This window comes from Schistocerca serialis, chromosome 7 (genome assembly GCF_023864345.2).
Source record: "Schistocerca serialis cubense isolate TAMUIC-IGC-003099 chromosome 7, iqSchSeri2.2, whole genome shotgun sequence".
NCBI classification, from domain to species: Eukaryota; Metazoa; Arthropoda; class Insecta; order Orthoptera; family Acrididae; genus Schistocerca; species Schistocerca serialis.
Genome location: NC_064644.1, coordinates 612,175,167 through 612,194,107, shown reverse-complemented (window position 1 = coordinate 612,194,107; position 18,941 = coordinate 612,175,167). Strand labels below are relative to the sequence as shown.

At 43.9% G+C, this 18,941-nt stretch overlaps 1 protein-coding gene across 1 annotated transcript in view; it reads right to left on the bottom strand.

Moving 5' to 3' along the window:
• Nucleotides 1-18,941, bottom strand: part of LOC126413295 (uncharacterized) — a 640,882-nt gene that overhangs the window by 580,870 nt on the left and 41,071 nt on the right. The window contains exon 7 of the mRNA XM_050083195.1: nucleotides 17,890-17,933. Within this exon, the coding sequence (XP_049939152.1) occupies nucleotides 17,890-17,933 (44 nt within the window). The remainder of the gene's footprint in view (nucleotides 1-17,889; nucleotides 17,934-18,941) is intronic.

Below are 18,941 nucleotides of genomic sequence, written 5' to 3'. Positions count from 1 at the left end.
ACTGAACATCAGCATTACATATTGAAACTAATAATACCCAGACAGGGAAACTCCCGATATCATGGCTATCATTACGCCATAATCTTAACGCTTTCATCGAAAAAAGTGACCTATGATACACAGTTCCGTATTATCCATTTACGATCACTTTGCGATGTGGGAATAGCACGCCATAGGCAACCTGTACACTCCAATAAGCTAGTAGGGGGTCGTTGGTGTATCAGGCTATATCGCAAAGAAAAATGTTCAATCCCATTACCACCCGTAAGGTAACAATTATAAGTCCTGGCCACACCCATTTGTCATATTACAGTGATTTACAGGTACACTTAGAAAAAGCGGTATATACAGGAAGTAATCGTAATTTGTAACAGAACTGGGAAGCCTTATTATTATATAAGATATAAAAGGGATATAACAGCAACACGTGTAATTTAATAGAGGGAAGATGAAGCGTTGTAAGTTATATGTCAAATTACATAGTGCATGGGTCAAATAAACCATGTAAGTACGTTCTGTCAGATAAGATTACATAACAATTATAGGAGGGAGTCGGTGTCACATAAGAGTGTGCATGTGTGGATTAGGTAGGGGACTGCCTCTCTAAGGAAATATCAGAATCCTTCACCAATCCGTCAATGATTCCTGCGTGGGATCACAATCACAACACGTTACAGACGGATTTGGGTTTTGCGATGTGTATCACTTTACTGTGCAAGGATGAAATATAACTATCAAACTACAATGTAAATACCAATTTAATATATGTACACAGCAAAATATGCTCCATAGGTAGGTATTTTTTCCGTGGGGAGTAACGACATGTGTACAAAACATACTTAGGTTACTGATTCCAATACGCGAAGACTGGTCTCAGAAGATCCCGTTCTTTATAAGAAGAATATAGCAATGCTGGTAGACTACAGTGAATTGATGAGCGTCAAATATTGATAGAGAGACTGGATGTAAACAAATATAGCGTAACGTGCATACATAAGAGAAGAAATACTGTAACTATAGTAAAATACCTAGAAGTAACATGCAGACCGAGCTAAAGTTGATTGACCACATAAAGCAAAAGCAGATCCGAGCTGAGAGAAATGTTAAAGAAATTAATCCATCCATTTAAGAACTGGGTTACAAAACACTGCTGCTGATAAAATCGCTTTACGTGATTTATTGTGACTAACCCGGAAATGAGCCACATCCGTATAAATGAGCCGGGGGATAGTTTTAGATGCTCCGCGACATTGCTAAGATCGTAACGTACTGGTACACCACATTCGAAAAGAGACGGAGTATTTTTGGCGAAATACTATTCGGAAATTTTAAAGAAACTCCCGATACCATTATGCCATCACCATCGTATATCTGACTTAGCGATCATGAGAATAAGGTAAAATAGATTAGGACATATGCAGAGGCATATCTAGAGAACCATTGTTCCTCGATCAAAGCGTGCATGTAATAGGACAGGAAATCGATGATAAAGTTCGTGAAGTCCTGCAGAGGGCTGACCATCAGTGCATGGATTGAAGTTGGACGTGGGCGCATGTAAATGCAGCCATTGCTTATAAATAGGCGATGAAATACAGTACCACACTATTACACTATTGCCAATTTGCTACCGGGAGTGGTAACTACAATACAAATCTATGAGTAACCATCCATAGTGACCAAAAGTGAAATGAGTACATAAAGTGGAAAGAGATGCCATGCTGAGAGATTAGTAAGGGAAATGCAATGCACCCACAAAAGAAATAGCATGTAAAACATTTGTTCGTAAGATTTTTTAGTACTGCCAGTCAGCCTGGCATTCCATGTTATAATATGCACATATATTCAGTTCCTGATTGCCGCAAATTATATGTTATAGGAATTCAGATATGGAAGTGCGTTGTCAGTCACACGTATTTGCATCTGTAATCATTTTGTTCCAAGTGTCTTTGAGGCATAGCAACTGTACAATCGATAAATATTGTAGTTGGATCTCAAGTATATTGGAGATCAAGTAAATGTGTAGAGGGGATATTCGTAGTTGACGTGAAATCGAAGCTTCTCGTTTTTCTCTGTAATGCTATATAAAAATCGAATGAGTCAGGTTTCGTGCAAGAACTGTGCACAAACCGCACTTTATCGTTTTGAGCGAAAAAAAAAAGTCGATGAATGCTATGACCTATTCGTATACAACAATGCCAGTTATAAGTATCAGCGGATTATCTTTTGCGCAGCTTTATTATTGTCTTAGGAACCTCAAATCAAATTAGAACCAAAAACTTAAAAAAAGGGCTGTTTAATAGTAAAAACCTTGTAACTGGCGTAGCAAAATCTGGAAAAATTGCAATGAATAATTTTCAGTGTTACTTCCGAAACTTCTTACCATCTGCAGAAAATAATTTTTGGTCTGCACATAACGACACTTCTGTCTTTAGGAGGACGATGAAAAGATTGTTAATACAATGCGGATTCCATCGGGAACTAATAATGCGATTCAGCCTCTCGGAAACAAAATTTAACAGTGTAAAGCATTTTTCAGAAAACTGTTGGACAATATATTTTAGGATATCTCTTCATTTCAGGTTTATCAGCAGGGCAGTATTGTTCAACTGCAGTCATTTCTGCATCGTCAGTTTCCATGCATGGATTGGAGTTAGAGATGCAGAATAGTGACCCCCAACATTTATTACTCCATTCTGTCTAAATAGAACTAGTAACTACTGTGAAGTGTCTGAATGCGTTTATTTCTTTAATCAGATGCGCCTGGAGTGAGGAAAATGTTTGTTTTCGTCATTCAATAGGCAATTCACATTTTTTGTGACGATTACAGGGAAAAAAACATGGTATTGTTTGATTGTTAGTGAACTATGCATTATTGAAAAGTTAGCATAAGAACTGTGCTATAGGAATTGTTATGAAGTATTTAATGTCAACAGACTTTATGTCCTGATTGATGGAAGTCGTCTATAATGTAGCATCATACACTGCTTTGATTTTCTTTCCTTTGCCATTCATTTGTGTAACAATTACATTTTTGCTGCGGATATATACTGTAGGTTATTTAAAAATTAATGATTTGAGGCATTGTTGGCATGATTTAAGAGCTTAAAATTCCTGTGTGTGCGCTTTGGACTTCGTGCTATGCTAGGCTACGCTCTATTGTCACGGCTGCATCTGCTTATTCGCTGATTCGAGTATTACGTACGAAGCGCTATACAGACCGCTATTTACAAGCGGTTCTTGTGTGGAAAAAATTGTAACTTTAACACTTTTAAACAAATACTTGCAGTGCGCCTTAGCAGATACAATTTTGACAGTGAATTTCTTTTGATGTATTATTTCTATGTTTAAAATTTCAGTGTCCGCTTCGATGTGTCGCATTGGCCCATTCCTCTGTAAGCCTGTGTGGTAACCGCTGTCGAGTGTGCCTGAAGTACTAGCTATTCTTCGTGTTTTCATGTCGCTTTTAATATATTTTGATTAAAAAAATATCGCACTCTACTAGTTTGGAAATGCTCTATCGAATGACGGCGTAAAATTCCGCTTTAAAATAATTTTCTTCTTAACGAGGAAGAAAATAACGCATTCCATTGACATTTAGCGTCGCATGAAAGACACAATGAACAGTATTTGTTTGTGTAATCTGCAACTACAAATTGCAAAAACGAAATTGCAAATATATATCGAAATACCAGAACAATTTGGAACCTAAACGACTGTAAGGCTAGTACCCTGACCTTAGTGATGGTATGTGAGCGACCTACTACTGAGTGCAAATCAACGTTTATAATATATTGCAGCTCTTCGCTGACATGCAGAAGTCATAGGAGCACGCTGATTCAGTAAGTGTGGAAGGAGTTTACCACTGTTAGACGACTGCCAATTTGGGATGAAACAATTATAGAAACAGAAGTGCTGATGACAATAAGCAAAATGCATTTTAAAATCCAGGGCTATGAAAGTAAGAAATGAACATGCTGTAATCCATATTAATGTAACAGGTGTCCAGATATTCTCGATCAGGTAGTGGTATAGACACATTCGTCTATTTCATCCCTGTATCTGAGTTCCATCCGCTAGAAAGTTGCACGACTTGTTTACAAGTGTAACCAAAACTCATATTTTCTATTTGCTAAAACAAATCAGTGCAATCAACAAATCAACTGCTGAGTGTCGTGCAGGCCTGTGCGGTAAAAGACTGTCATCAAAAGTCTCGTATCGTATCGCTGGCACTTCCTCATACATTTAGTGATAACACATAAATGAATCACCCTTCTTTGAAATGGTTTTTTTCGACGTCATCTATAACCCTATCTGGTTATAATCCCGTACCATACAGCAATAGTCGAGAAGAGGGCAAAGAAGCTTGGTATAAGCAATCTTCTGTAGCGTAGATTTGCCACATCTTCAGTGTTGCTGCAATGAAACACCCGTTCTTCCTGTGGTGAAAACACTGCTGTAGGAGTTAATCACATTTTTGACCTGTTTTTTGTGTATGGAGAAATGTTATGTAGAACACGAAACACACTAACAAATGTCGAAATGGGGTGATACTGTTACATCATGGCCTGTCTCCTACAGAACATTGTACTACAGCACCTCAGAATGTAACACTTAAATGGGTCAAAAATCCACCGCACGTCTCTCAGCCTCGCCAGTGACGATTCTTTTTAAATATGCCGTGCTGTTCGGTCGGTAGACACACATCTTATTACTGTCTCCTATTAGGTGTCGAGATACTTTTAATCATATAATGTTGTGTTTGCAGAATGTAGACTGCACATCGCTAATAGGGAAGCAAATACTTGAAAGGTGTATCGGTTCCTATTGCGGCTTGTGCGGTGAGTCATTGATGTAGGTCCATTGTTCCAGGCATGTGTGATGGGAGTTAATTGTTTATACAGCCAGCTGCCATGGGCCAAAGGTCGGTGGCCACAGCGTCGCTTGCCTACGTACTTGAGACGAGAGGCGGTAGCCATCACAAGAACACTGCAGGGCTGTGGCACAGTTGCTACCGATGTGCAGTCGGCTATCGCACACGCGATCCTGGAGGCTATAAAATGTTGTACTCCTACCTGTATTTTGTTGTTGTTTTAAATAAAGTGCATACCTCTCCCATTCCAGTAGTACCACTAAGCACAACTGTGATATGTGTTCTAGGTTGCACCAATGAGCTGTACAGTTTTAAACATAAGTAAGGGGAGTTTTTTTTGGACAAGTTGACTGCTCTGTTGATAGTGACATCATGGTGTGCAAAATATTGTTTTTAACATACTAGTAATGCAAGGATAAGATACAGTGAAACATTCCTACGTATACAGTATACACTTGGTTCTTAACAAGAGCGTATTTTTTTTTAATACTGTGGTAAATGTTAATCATCAGAAGTTTTGTTCTGAAGATACTCTGTTTGTGTCTTTTGATCATGATACCTAAGCAAGTACGGTGTGGTCAGGTACAGTCGAAAAGCATGTAAGGGTAGACTGTGCTGGGAAATAGTTGTTAAGAAAATAATTCGGTACTTTGCACCGTTTCCTAGATAATTGTCATGAAGTTAGGCATTCAAACCGTTGTGCGCGCAAATTCAAACGGCCCGCTAGAGACGTTGCCAAAAGTATGCTTAGTTTGGTTTCCTGAAAGATAGCGTTTCATAAATTGGACATGGGACGGTAGTAAGGATCGAACCCGGACACAGGCCGAGCAGTCTCGTGCGCCATCATCTACGCTATGAGAACAACTGACACTACGTATATGTGGTGGGAAGCTTGAATTTGCGCGCGCAACAGCCTGATTGGCTACCTTCAATACTAATTAAATCGGAAAGAGTGCAACGTATCAAATTTGGTTCTTTAACAGTTATTTCTCATCACAACCTGCAACGCCATTACAAGCTTTTCTGACTGTCCATCCTGTTGCGCTATATTGATTATTCCTTGCTACTGTAGTTTCATCTTGAAGCTGTAAGAAAGGCGCTCCAAGACGCGGAAGCAGAGACGATGCTGAGAGCAGACGAAACTAGGAGAAATATTGTTACATGAAGTAAACCGTGAGGGGAGAGCCTTGCGAAAATGCAGACGCCCCCAGACGCTGTCCCGGGGCGCTAGTTACTCTTCAAGGAATTAACACGGAACTTCATATGTCGTCTAGGTGCTGTGGTAGTTTGCCACCGTAGAACTCTGTAACCGACATGCACTTCTTAGTGTATAAAGCCAGCTTGATACCAGCCCTGAGAACAACAACGTCAGTAGGCTCACAAGGGTTAGAAAGAGACCGAAAACGCCCTAAAACTGTTGACCTTGCAGTCCCTAGTCCTGGGAGCCCAAAGGGCGGGGCTAAATGACGTATAACAATAATGTTGCAAGCCTTATTCGGCAGAGTAGTTACGTTTAGCTTTCAGCTGAACAATTTTGATACCAAATATGGACTTAGTGCAACTGCATTAACATCCCCGCCTTAGGAGCAGTAGAGGGGACCTAACCAAATTGTGATTGGCAGGCGCCTGCAAGAGACCAGCGGGATTGGCTGGGTGGCTTTAAGGGGAAAAACAGTGCCTCCGCGCGATTCTTTAACACCCGTAGATTCAGTATTTTGGCGGAGTTGTCAGTCAGACGATCGGGGCGCCGAATCCGCGTCCGTCGAGTCCAGCCTCGGTCCAGCTCCATGTAAGCTCTCACTTGGAGTGCCAGAGTGACCAGTGTCACATTCAGTATGTTTTGTTTTGCAACTACGTTGTTGCCTTAAGATGCTGCTAGTGTTTGCTACTGTGGTTAGCGTCCACTCCTGGGACTTCTGCACTGCCTTCTGTTGTAACATCGTTATTCAAGCTTTTTCTAACCCTAGAACTAGCCTCCAGTGTATTAGTTAGTCCTGTCTGGAATAAACAACTATTTCAAAACCCTATTTGTCCAAGAGTCTCCACAACGACTTCAGTACTAAGTGTCACCACCTGCATTTCTAGTGAATGCCTGTACCAGTGTTGGCTCAGATAGAAGAAAAAACAATCAAATGCCTCACAGCGAATTGCCCTTCTGCCTTCTGCTCTGTACCGCTCAGGAGCGCAGACTGACCCTCTCCCACCGATGTCAGGACACAACACTTTACGTAAAAGGTACTGTACATGAAAGGTACAACAAAGTTTTTATCCGTTGGTCTTGGTCTAGATACCGAATTCTGTTCATTTAAAGGATTTATGTATGCTTCAACACTGTTTTTGTTTCTCATTGCGGCGAATGATGTTTTGAAATGAGTACTCCACACCATTTCTTTTTTTTTTTTTTTGCGATTTTTTTGACTACATGGATGCTTGCGAGATATTGCCACTCTTCGTAGTGTAAAGAAGGGAAGATTAGGATTTAGCGTCTCGTCAACGACAACTAAGCAATGGAAGCTTGTATTGGGGAAGAAGAGACGAAATCGGCCGTTCCCTATCAAAGAAACCGTTGCGGTATTCACCCCAAGAGATAAAGGGAAATTAAGCAAAACTTAAATGTGAACGGCCGGCAGGAGATCTGAACCACTGTTCTCCCAACTGCGAGTCAAATACGAGTATTTTACCACTGGCTGGATCGTCGTACGTTCTGAGCATCAGATTTCGCTGTAATGTAGAATTCTGTTGAGTAGCTTGATCTGTTCAGCACCGCTATTTAGATGCATTCATAGTAATGGTATCTGTTCCACTTTTACAAACTAAACTTGAACACAGAATGAAATTTTTACTCTGCAGTGGAACGGAGTGTGTGCTGATATGAAACTTCCGGACCGATTAAAACTGTGTGCCGGACCGAGACACGAACTAGGGACGTTTGCCTTTCGCGGGGAAGTGCTCAACCGTCTGAAGTACCCAAACACGACTCAAGCCCCGTCCTCAAAGTTTCACTTCTGCAAGCGTCTCGTCTCCTACCTTCCAAACTTCATAGAAGCTCTCGGTCCGGCACACAGTTTTAATCTGCCAGGAAGTTTTAAACTTGAATAGATTGAAGTTTTAAGGTTATCCCAATTTTCTTTAAAGAAAAATTATTAAGTCTCTGTGACTGCTTAATCAAAAACTTGGGCTACGAGATGTGATCTATTAGTTCACAAGGAGACTCAGGCTTTCATCTAATATTCGTACCAGTAGCCTTTTTATTCTTATTTATTACATAAATTTCCAGAGCTATGACAAGAATCCATTGCCCTGTCGTTGATCTTTATTAGACTACAACACATTTTTACACATGGACATAACCCCACAACCCTCGTATTGTCGATCTGAACTGTCTGATAGCCACACTAACATAAATGGCTTCATCATCATCATCAGTTTTCTGCTATATTAGCAGGTCCTTTGCCTCTCCATTTTCTGCGATCCATTGCTTCCTTCTTAAGGCTGCTGTATGTCATTATATGAAATTTCTTCCTTCCTCGTTTCCTTTTTCCTTCTACATATCCTTCTGGAACTGTTTTTATAAGTCTGTCATTTTTTCTTAATACACGAGTAATCCAATTTTTCTTCTTCTTTTTATTACATCTAGTACCTGTCTTTTCTCTCCCACTCTTCTCAGTACCTCTTCATCATACAAGACATGAGTCCCTTCCTGAGTTCTCTGTCCAGACCGCTGCAGAAAATTCTCCTTCCCTTATAAAATGCCTCTTTTGCCATTGCTATCCTTGTTTCAATTTCTGTGGTGCACTTCCAGTCGGTGTCTATCCTGCTTCCAAGATACTTAAAATTTTGCACCTCTTCTAGTATTTCTCCATTCAGCATATTTTTTATTTCTTTATTTCCTCCTAGTGCCAATACTTTTGTTTTATTTGTGTTAATTTTCATTCCATAACTTTTTTCGTTAGCTTCAATGGTGTCCACCAAATCCTGTAATTCTTTTTCCCTGTGGCTAGAAGGACCATGTCATCAGCAAACCTCAAACACCCTACTCTTCTTCATCCTATTTCTACTCCTTTTTCATCTAACGAGCGGGGTCAATCCTATTTTCTAAGTAGAGGTTGAAAAGAATAGGTGATAGACAGCATCCTTGTCTTACTCCTTTTCCTTGTCCGATCCAGTTTGTACTTTATCCTCTCACTTTAACTGAGGCTTTTTGATTAAGATATAATGAGTTTACAAGTCTGCTGGTTTTCCAGTCCACTCTCTTTTCCCTCATTATAGTCGCCAGCTTATCCCAAACCACATTGTGAAATGCCTTTTTTAGATCGATGAAGCACATGTATAGGGCTCTTCCTTTTTCGATAAACCTTTCTCTCAAGATTCGTAGGAGCGCTATTGCATCTCTGGTACCCGTATTCCCTCTAAAGACAAACTGCTCCTTGCCAAGATTCTCCTCCATTACTTTTTCAAGTCTTTTATTAATTATTCTTAACATCACTTTGGCTGCATGTGAAATGAGGCTGATTGTCCTGTGCTCACTGCATTTCTTGGTTCCTTGCTTTTTCGGTAATGGAATCATTACTGTTATCAGAAAGCCATCAGAACATGACTGCCTACTATGTTTCCCTCTTTCCCTTTTCCCACAATGGCGTTCCAGTCTCCCATTACTATTTTGCAGCATTTTTTATTTTCGTCCATTATCCTCTCTATTATATTGTACGTTTCCTCTACAATTTGGTCATCATGTTCTGAAGTTGGCATATACACCTGGACAATCAGTAAATCTTTTTGTGCTCCTTTCAGTCTTACACCAATAACCCGGTCATTTGCATAGTCCACATATTCCACACATTTAGCTAATTCCTTTGTCATAATCATTCCTACTCCATTCATTCCTTTTACTTCTCGTCCTGAGCAGTACAGTACACATTCATCTGACTGTAACTCTCCACGTCTATTCCATCTTACCTCAGCAACTCCTACGAAGTCCATATGATTATTTTCTATCTCTCTTTTAAGGTTTTACAGTTTTCCTGCTTGTTACAGGGTTCTAACATTTACCAATTCTCGTTTTGATTTTTTGCCTCCTTTCAAGTTGAACCCCCCCCCCCCCCCTTCCCTCCCGGAGATCCGAATGGGGGAGTATTTTACCTCGGACACTGATTTAACATGAGAGGAAGCCATTTTTGTTCATAAAATGGAGACTGTATTATGCAGGGAAGATAATCTACGGTGGTATTCCGTTGTCTTCCACAGTTCTGGAGGCCTCCCCTAACATGGGATACAGACGCCTTTCGCAGCCGCCCGCTCTGGGTCAGACGCTGATTGAGAAGTATAGTTTGGAAAATGAAACACCCCTAGCCCTCGAAACCTAATAGCGTCAGCGTCCGGAAAGAACAAGAGCTGGCCGAGGGCGGCCAGACAGGAAAGATGAAAGTGAGGAGCCTGGCATAAGTAAGAGGAAGCAATGCCAGGACTCAGCTCGGGGCTCCGTGGCCGCCAGCCACGTACTCACTAGGTGTGAGTCTCTGAGGGACTGGCTTATGCCTCCCCAAAACCACCAAAAATGATAATTTGCTAAGTGTTTGGCCGTCTAGAGTTCCCACTTCTATCACTTTTCCGCATAGACCATACATTTGGACGAAAGTGATGACGAGGAGAAGGCGCGGTCTCCTTGTAGGCTTGTTACGCCGAACAGTGTTGAAAACTGCAGACTCAGCGTGCTCTACTGAGCTGCACTATGAAGGTACATTTACTTTTGTCTCCGTTACGTACGTGTCTGAATGTAGCGATTTCCTGTGGTCAAAGGAGTGCCCACGTGCTTAGAGAGTCTTACAATTAAAGTGACTGATTGCTGTAAGATGCGGATCCTAATTCGAATCCTGGTTCGGCTTGATTTTAATTTTCGCAACATACTCATTATATGGCAGTAATTCGAAAAAGAAAGAAAAATCACGAGTCTATCGACATGAAAGTGAACGTTAGCTGTCACAGTGCTGGTGCACAAATGTAATACACGAAAACCTTTAGTGTCATCTGTACAGTTTAGTCGAATCGCTTCAGGATATCATTTACGGAGGACCATTGACTGACTACTTGCTGGTGGAACACTGGCAGAGATGATATGGTGGTTAGATATTTGCCTTCCTGATCTTCGTGGACGATGACGTTAAGGTTTGGCATCCTGAAGATTTAGCCGAGGACGGCCAAGGACTACCATCGTCGCCGGCTAATTGGCCGTTGTCGCTGTGGTCGTGCGGATTTTGTCGGCAGATTGTAAAACAATTAGAAAATTTTGGTTGCAGCTTGTCTAATGCTTCTCACGAGAATTTTCTACGAGAGGAAGTCAAGATCCCGGCGACCGATATTATACATTTGCCGATCGTGAGCAGCACGGTCTATGTTAAAATCATTAACGACGCAGCGTGCGAACGAATCCTACAGGAACCCAGACAGGGGCTCCTCTTCTTACATGCTGATAGCAATGTGGGGGCGGTAACACTCGACCGAGCGGGCTTAGGTATGCGTGCGATACGCATTTTCGGATTGCCATTCGAAATTCCTGCAGAGGAACTCGTCGCGCCACAGTTCACAGCCATTGTGCGGAGAAGTGGACACAGTTTCGGACATATCCTGTCCTAAACGGCGTCTGACTGGTCACCACTGATCTCGGAAGCCACGTTCCGTCCTACTTACAGATCCGCGGATGCCATGCAATAATTAGGTATATGACGGCCAGCCTCGGAGTTGTTCCTGGTGCTTCAAAGAAGGCCACCTTAGAGCCAAATGTTGACACCGGCTTATTACACAACATCCAGAATCCAAAGGACCACGCACGTAGCAGCCTACGGTACTACCGTGACGTGTTATTGCGGCTCCCGCAGCCTCGCAACACCGACCGAACGCCACAAATGAGCCAGACCATACCTCGACGGAGAGCGCCTCGGACGGCACCCGCTCCGACAGCGCCGGCGTGACCGGCCGCTGACCAAACCCTCGGCAACGCGACAGACACGTTCATCGCCCCGAGGGTGGCCTTGCCAGAGCGACGCGGCTCCCTTCGCGTCGTCGGCAACGGAAGGTTGCGTAAGGAAAACAACGTCCTCCGAAGCGTCGCAAGAGAAGGCGCCGCACCGTTTCTGGCCAATAGGAGACGTTGCAGGTCGAGGACGAGGCCGCCGCCGACCCGAAAGACGCTTCCGAATCCGCCACTAGGTGAAGGAGACGATGTGAGCGCAGTGACATCCACCGGTGTGCCTGCGCCCGTCCCCCCAAGGCACCATGAGGACGCTGAAGTATTTAATGGACCTAGCACAGCCGAAATTACACCACGAAGAAAAAATGGACGATATACCCGTGCCCATCTCCACGGCATGGCACAAGGAGGAAGTCGAGGAGCAGGACCCGTTACGGGATCGTGCGCCGTCGACGCCGCTCCACTAATCACACCCTCCCCAGCACTACCGGGGGGCGAGCGGGATGGCGTTCCACGCGACACCTGCGCCCTTCCACTGACGTCAGAGTGGACCACCCTCCAGCGGTCCACCTCCACGTTATCGGATAGCAACCATCGACACCAACAACATCCGTTCCAGGGTGAAAATGCGCCATATGCAGGATGTGTTCTGGCTTACGATATTGATTTCGCCCTCCTGCAGGAAGTTCACTCGGCCAGTCTCCCAGACGTCAATCGCTATACCGCCCAAGCCTCTGATTCCTTGCGCCACGGAGCGGTTCGCGACGGGATTTCAGTCGCCGATGTCGCCTTTCTTCCATCAGCTTGCGGCACGGCACTCACTGCCGTGGGGAAACGTTTCATTACTGTCTGCGCCCCTTTGGGCACCGACCAACGACATGAATGGGCCCAGTTCTATCCTAAGGACATCACTCGTTTGTTTTTAGGGCGATACGAACACTGCATCCTAGGAGGTGATTTTAACTACTTTCTGCACCCAAAAGATCAGGTTCCACACTATACTACATGCCAGGAACTACATATAGTGGTGTGGGACTCCTGCACGACGATACCTGGGAAGTCCAACATAGCGACCATTCTGGCCATATGTTTCTTACCAGTCATTCCACAAGCCGTCTAGAAATATATCGTCTCACAGAATCTTAGATCTGCGATACGGGGCGACGAACGCTGGCCACTGGCCTTTTCTGACCATTGCTCTTACTGCTGCACAGTCCTCCTTCCGCCACAATTTGTAGGGCGCAGCCGTGCGCCGTGGAAACTAAATACTTCTTATTTGCGTGACCTAACTAGTCGCCAGCAATTCACCAACACATAGGGAGCCTGCGGACGATGCCTTCTCTGCTACCGCTCGACACTGACGTGGTCGATGGATTGCGCCAAACCTGCGATCTGGAGGACTTTGATGAGATATAGGAAGGACTTGGCCGGCTTCCATCGCAACACTGTCGATTTCTATTATGCGATTCTCCGAGATTGGATACTCAGCCACCAATCTTAGACACCCAGTTTGAAATGGAAAGAACTAAGGCAGCAAACTGCGCCTGGTACACGCGGCGCTCGGGGGTTCACAGCATAGCTACGATACCGGAAGATGGGCTTATAACAGTCCGAAACCGGTCGTGTGAAAATAAAGAAATTTACCTCTGCTAAGGCAAGGATAATTGCACTGGTTGCCGCAAATTGCAGGGAGTGATAATACAGACGGAGCACCACGATCACGTGGGTTTGGAAATTCCATCGATGCCACATACGTGTCCGAGGAACGATGGCATCGTTGGGAGCTCATCACACTCTGGTCACACCTCATGGTCCGAAAGTTACCAACCAGTATGACATCGTTCATGCATTCGTCGAATACTGCCGTCGTACTTACGGAGAAGAAGACGCCGATACTGAAGCAAATTACTCCATTTTGCATTACGTCACGCACGCGCTCCCCCACTCAGAGGCGTATACTTTGATTGTGGCGGTCACACGAGACGATAAGGGCGCAATCAACATGTCACCCGGCATTGATGGCTTACCGATTGAGTTTTATCGAGCCTTCCGGGATTTCATGGCAACGTGGTGGACGACTATGCTTCAAGAACTGTTGGCATCTGATCAAGACCCGCAAGACCCGCCTTTGTTGAGGGTATCATAATTCCGGTCTACAAAGCAGCCCACGGTTCGACAGTCACCCTATTCAACGCCCGCTTACTGGCGATGCGTCTCCAGACAATACTCCATCATGTCCTCTGCCCAGAGCAAACGACGCTTGGGGGACGTGTTAACATACAGACTGCCACAGGGGAATTGTGATAGCAGCGGCCTGCACACTCTGTGCAGCGATCGTCGCTATAGATTTCGATGGCGCTTTGGATAAAGTGCGCCACCGTTTCCCGTTTTTCGGTGACAGCCTGCTTGAGCAATCCCCCTCTGTTCATCGACGTCCTCCGGCGACTTAACAGCAGTGGCATTTCACGAGTTCACGTCAGGGCTAGTACCCATCCGCCATTCAATTCGGCAACGGTGCCCGCTCTCTACCCTCCTGTATGCTGTTGCCCTAGAGCCCCTCATTGGGCGCCTGAAGACCGAGCTCTGTGGTCTCACCCTTCGCCAAACCACTTTTCGCTGTCATCATACGCTGATAACCTCCTCCTCCTCATTCGCTATGGCTCTCAGATTCGAGCAGCCCTCAAACTGATTACACGTTACGGAGCTGACACTGGCAGTGCCACGAATGTCGTCAAATCTTCTGCAATGTACATTGGACAAGGCCTCCAGGAAGTTGATGTGGCACCCCTGCTGCTTGTGTGGACGTTCCGGTACCTGGGAATTCCTTTACTGCCACTGTCACACGCATATCGGCAACGAATTTCCGTCGCCTGTTGCATGTCACCGGTAACGACATCCGCCAGAACCTCCTGCGCCGCCAGGACATCCTTCAAACCTTTCAGTTCCTTAATCGCTATGTGGCACCAAAATTGGTCCACATCGTGCAGGTTCTCCCTCTACCGACGGCGATTGGGCGCAACCTCCAGGCGGACTCCATCTTATGGCTGGTATCATGTTTAAAGTCCGTTATGAGACCCGACGGGATGGTGGCCTCGGCCTCGTCAATGTCTATATGCGAGCTGCGGCCTTTTTTGTGAGTACCGCGAGAAGACAGTGGACCGAACGCCGCACATCTCTAACGCTCCTCCCGCCTGCGTCCACCTCACCACCAGTGTCTGTCGGCCACATCGTGCCTCATTTGTGTCACATTTCGGCCTTTTTCGTCAACTATAGTTACACAATACTTGTCTGCCAGATACTCGTTCGCCCGGGACAAAGGATTTTTGCGGCGTACTATTGTGCCGTGTTCCCCGTAATGCAATGGAGACCAAATACCCCTCCTTCCAGTGTGGAATACCATCCAACAGCCCTTCCTCCCAACGGATGTCCGGGCAATGTGATATCACACGGTCAACAGAAAATTTGCCACAAAACAGCGACTGCACAACATTGGTTTGTCGAATTCTCCTCTTTGTCTCCTTTGCCAGCAACTCAACACAATCGGACCTGCGACTCTTCACACGACGTCTGTTGATTCGTGCGGCAGATCATTGCCTGCTCTTTGCGAGTGCCACCAGACACAATCGAACCGCGAATGTTTCTATAGACGGAGGATAAACATTTTCCCGCCGCCAAATTTGATGCCACTACGTGGGTCAAGGGGTGGGCGGTCGGTTGCCTATTCCGTGGGACCTAAATCCCACTTCTGCACCCATTTACGAACAATCCGTGCAGCACTGGAACACAGCCCACGTTAGCGAGAAGTATTTGCCAACTATCTTCGAGGGATCTTTGTTAGACTCCACTCATTTGCGGGGTGCCTGGGGCTGAGGGCACCTACCCACCCTCCGGCGGTGTCTAAGCCGCCTACGATCGATTCTACCTCCGACCTCCGCGGAAGGGAGAGCGGACAGTAAATATTTTTTTTTCTTTTTCTTTTCAGTCTTTATTTTTTTCTATGTGGATGAAGTATGTTCCACACAATTTCATAACAACAGTAAAAATTACAACAAAACATGGAAGTATATAAAGAACAAAACCTTCCATTTCTGTTGATTCGTGTGTCTCCCATTTTGGTGCGCCCCACAGGTTGGGTGGCGGTGAGGGGGAGAGTTTGGCCAGGTCTCGGGTTCCGACCCCTGCCCGCTCTTGTTGCCCCTGAGCCCCCACCAGACCATTCATTAGTAAATAAATAAGTAAAGCCGGCAGAGCACTTTCCCTCGACAGGCAAAGGTTCCACGTTCATTACCCCAACAGGCTCTCAATTTTCAATTACCAGGAAGCTTAAGATATTTATTCTGCTTGCAATAAGTGACATGTCAGTTAATGTCGTAGTCATTTATTAAAGCGAAGTACCTATGTTGGCTGCTAGCGAAGCAGCTCTTAACCAAACGAATCACGCGACCTATCCGTCTCTTGGCCTAAATGTAATTTGGTAGAAAGACTGTGTCAAAGAGTCCTGGTTTTCGAAATTTTATGAGTGTCATTGACTCCAGTACGATTTGGTAAATTTACACACGTTCTAGCAGAGGAACAGAGAAATCTCATCTTTTAATTTGGATTTTATAAGGTCAGTTACCTCTGGCTTACGCCACTAAAACTGCAGTTTGATATTTCTTAGGATCCTTGTAGAACTACACGTCCACCATAGCAGTAATAGTACTTCTGCCTTCGTATCGATAATCTCCTTCTTCAATTTGTTACCTGATGAAGGTGGAGCGTTCACGACTTCTGTAGCGTTCACATGTCAAGAATAGCAACTCTTCTTGACCACATGTTTCCGTGTTTCATTTCACAGACTCTCTTCAACAATGTGGATAAATGTTTCAAATATGTAGACAAGATAACATGAAAAGAAATGAGTTTTATACAGCATCCGGCAGCAAACTCCACTCCTTTCTACGATAGTTTTCATTATGCGTATTGAACAGATGTAAGAACGTTCACCCAGTGTAGGATTAGAGACGAAGCTATGCAGAAGCGGGCCATTATATTTGTTACCGGTAGGTTTGAACAACACGCGAGTATTACGGAGATGCATCAGGAACTCAAATGGGAATTCCTGCAGGGAAGCCGATGATCTTTTCGAGGAACACTATGAGAAAATATAGAGAATCGGCACATGAAGATTACTGCAGAACGATTCCAACTGCCGCCAACGTACATTTCGAAAAATTCAAATGTGTGTGAAATCTTATGGGACTTAACTGCCAAGGTCATCAGTCCCTAAGCTTACACACTACTTTACCTATATTATCCTAAGGACAAATACACACACCCATGCCCGAGGGAGGACTCGAACCTCCGCCGGGACCAGCAGCACAGTCCATGACTGCAGCGCCTCAGACCGCTAGACTAATCCCGCGCGGCATACATTACGCCTGAGGAACACTAAGATAAATCAGGGCTCGTCCTGAGGCATACAGACGGTCGCTTTTCCCTTGCTCTCTGCTGCGAGTGTAACAGGAAAGTAAATGACTAGTTGTGGTATAGGGTACACTCCGTCACGGATAGTACTGTGTCGTGTGGAATATTTATGTACATACGTAGATGTGTCTGCATACATACTCCGTAGACGTGGGGGGTCAGGGTAACCGAAAGATGAGAAGGCGTCTCTCTCTCTCTCTCTTTCTCTCTCTCTCTCTTTGTGTGTGTGTGTGTGTGTTTTTGTTAAGAATTGACAAGAGTTTTGGATGCTTCTCGAACATTTTCCCTTAGATCTTCCTGTGTTTCGGACACTCTTTCACAGACCTGAAGAAATGTTACGTACTGCTCTTATTAGACTCTGAGCAACGTTATACGGTCTAAATAACTTGTTAAATTACTCACGGCGTAACGTCTTATACAGTGATTATTTCGATGTTGCGATATCAGTAATTTTTTCCTTTACAAGAACGCAACTTGTTTTGGGCAACTACACTACTTTACTTTTGCATTGTAATACTTTCCTTCTTATCGGAAACTGTGAGAAAGGAAATAGAAAATAAAATAAATGAAGGTAACTCAGTCAACTTACCCATTTCCTCGACCGCCACTTTCACTGCCAACTCCCGCTCCATTCTAGGGGTGGAAGGAAAGGGAAAGGGACAAAAACGAATATATTAGTAACGTTATTGACATATACATAAATATTTTGAGAACGACATGTGACCGTGTGACGGATACGCTTAGGGAAAGACAATTATTTAAAACAACAATTGATTTCGTGTCAGGCTTTGAGTCAGCCGTCGAATTTCCGCAAGTGTCTTAGTCCCTGAGATCTCCGTCACACTGGCCACTTACACACAACAGACATCAAAATGACACAGACAACAGTTCTATAGCAGCTAGTTATAAGCAGTTGTTTGAGCAACCAATACAATGTCTTGCCTTGATATGTATACTATACAAATTGCCGCCAAGAAAATACACACATACAGTTATAAAACTTGTACAAAATAATCTAAAACTAGTTTTCTATTATAAACAGTACTGAGTAGAGGTGTACATGTAAGTTACAAGAAGCGTATATCAAGTAGTATTATTAGCATACTGTCTAATAATTCAGTTTCCTGAGATGGTAACAAACATACTGACATTTCAGCGCATTGCTCTATGATGGAAGGAATGTATAGACACAACACGAACAGTTCCTGTGGAAAACATGGTTTAAAGAGACGGTTTCATGTAAGGACTTATAATTTAAGGAAGTAAGTCATCATTGGAAGTTTATAGAAAGTAAATCCTTACCCTGATAAATTGCTTCAATGATTTGCAACGCTACTTATAATAAAAACCTTAGAAAAATCACAACCTACTGATAAACTTGATATCTCACTGCTATTCCTTTGCGCGGAATATTTATATAAAACGATTTGAAACTGCCTACTTTGAGCTTTTTTATTAACAATAAAAAGCCACTGGAGGGGACTTGAACGTTTCTTCGCTGAATTTGACGCCACGTTCCAAAACTCTTAGCGGCACTATGAGATTGAAATAGTTACGTTTAATGAAAAAATGTGTTTACTTTTAGCTTACCCACCGTGTAAAAGTGTAATTAGCTATGTCCGTGACTTTAAAAATAAGTAA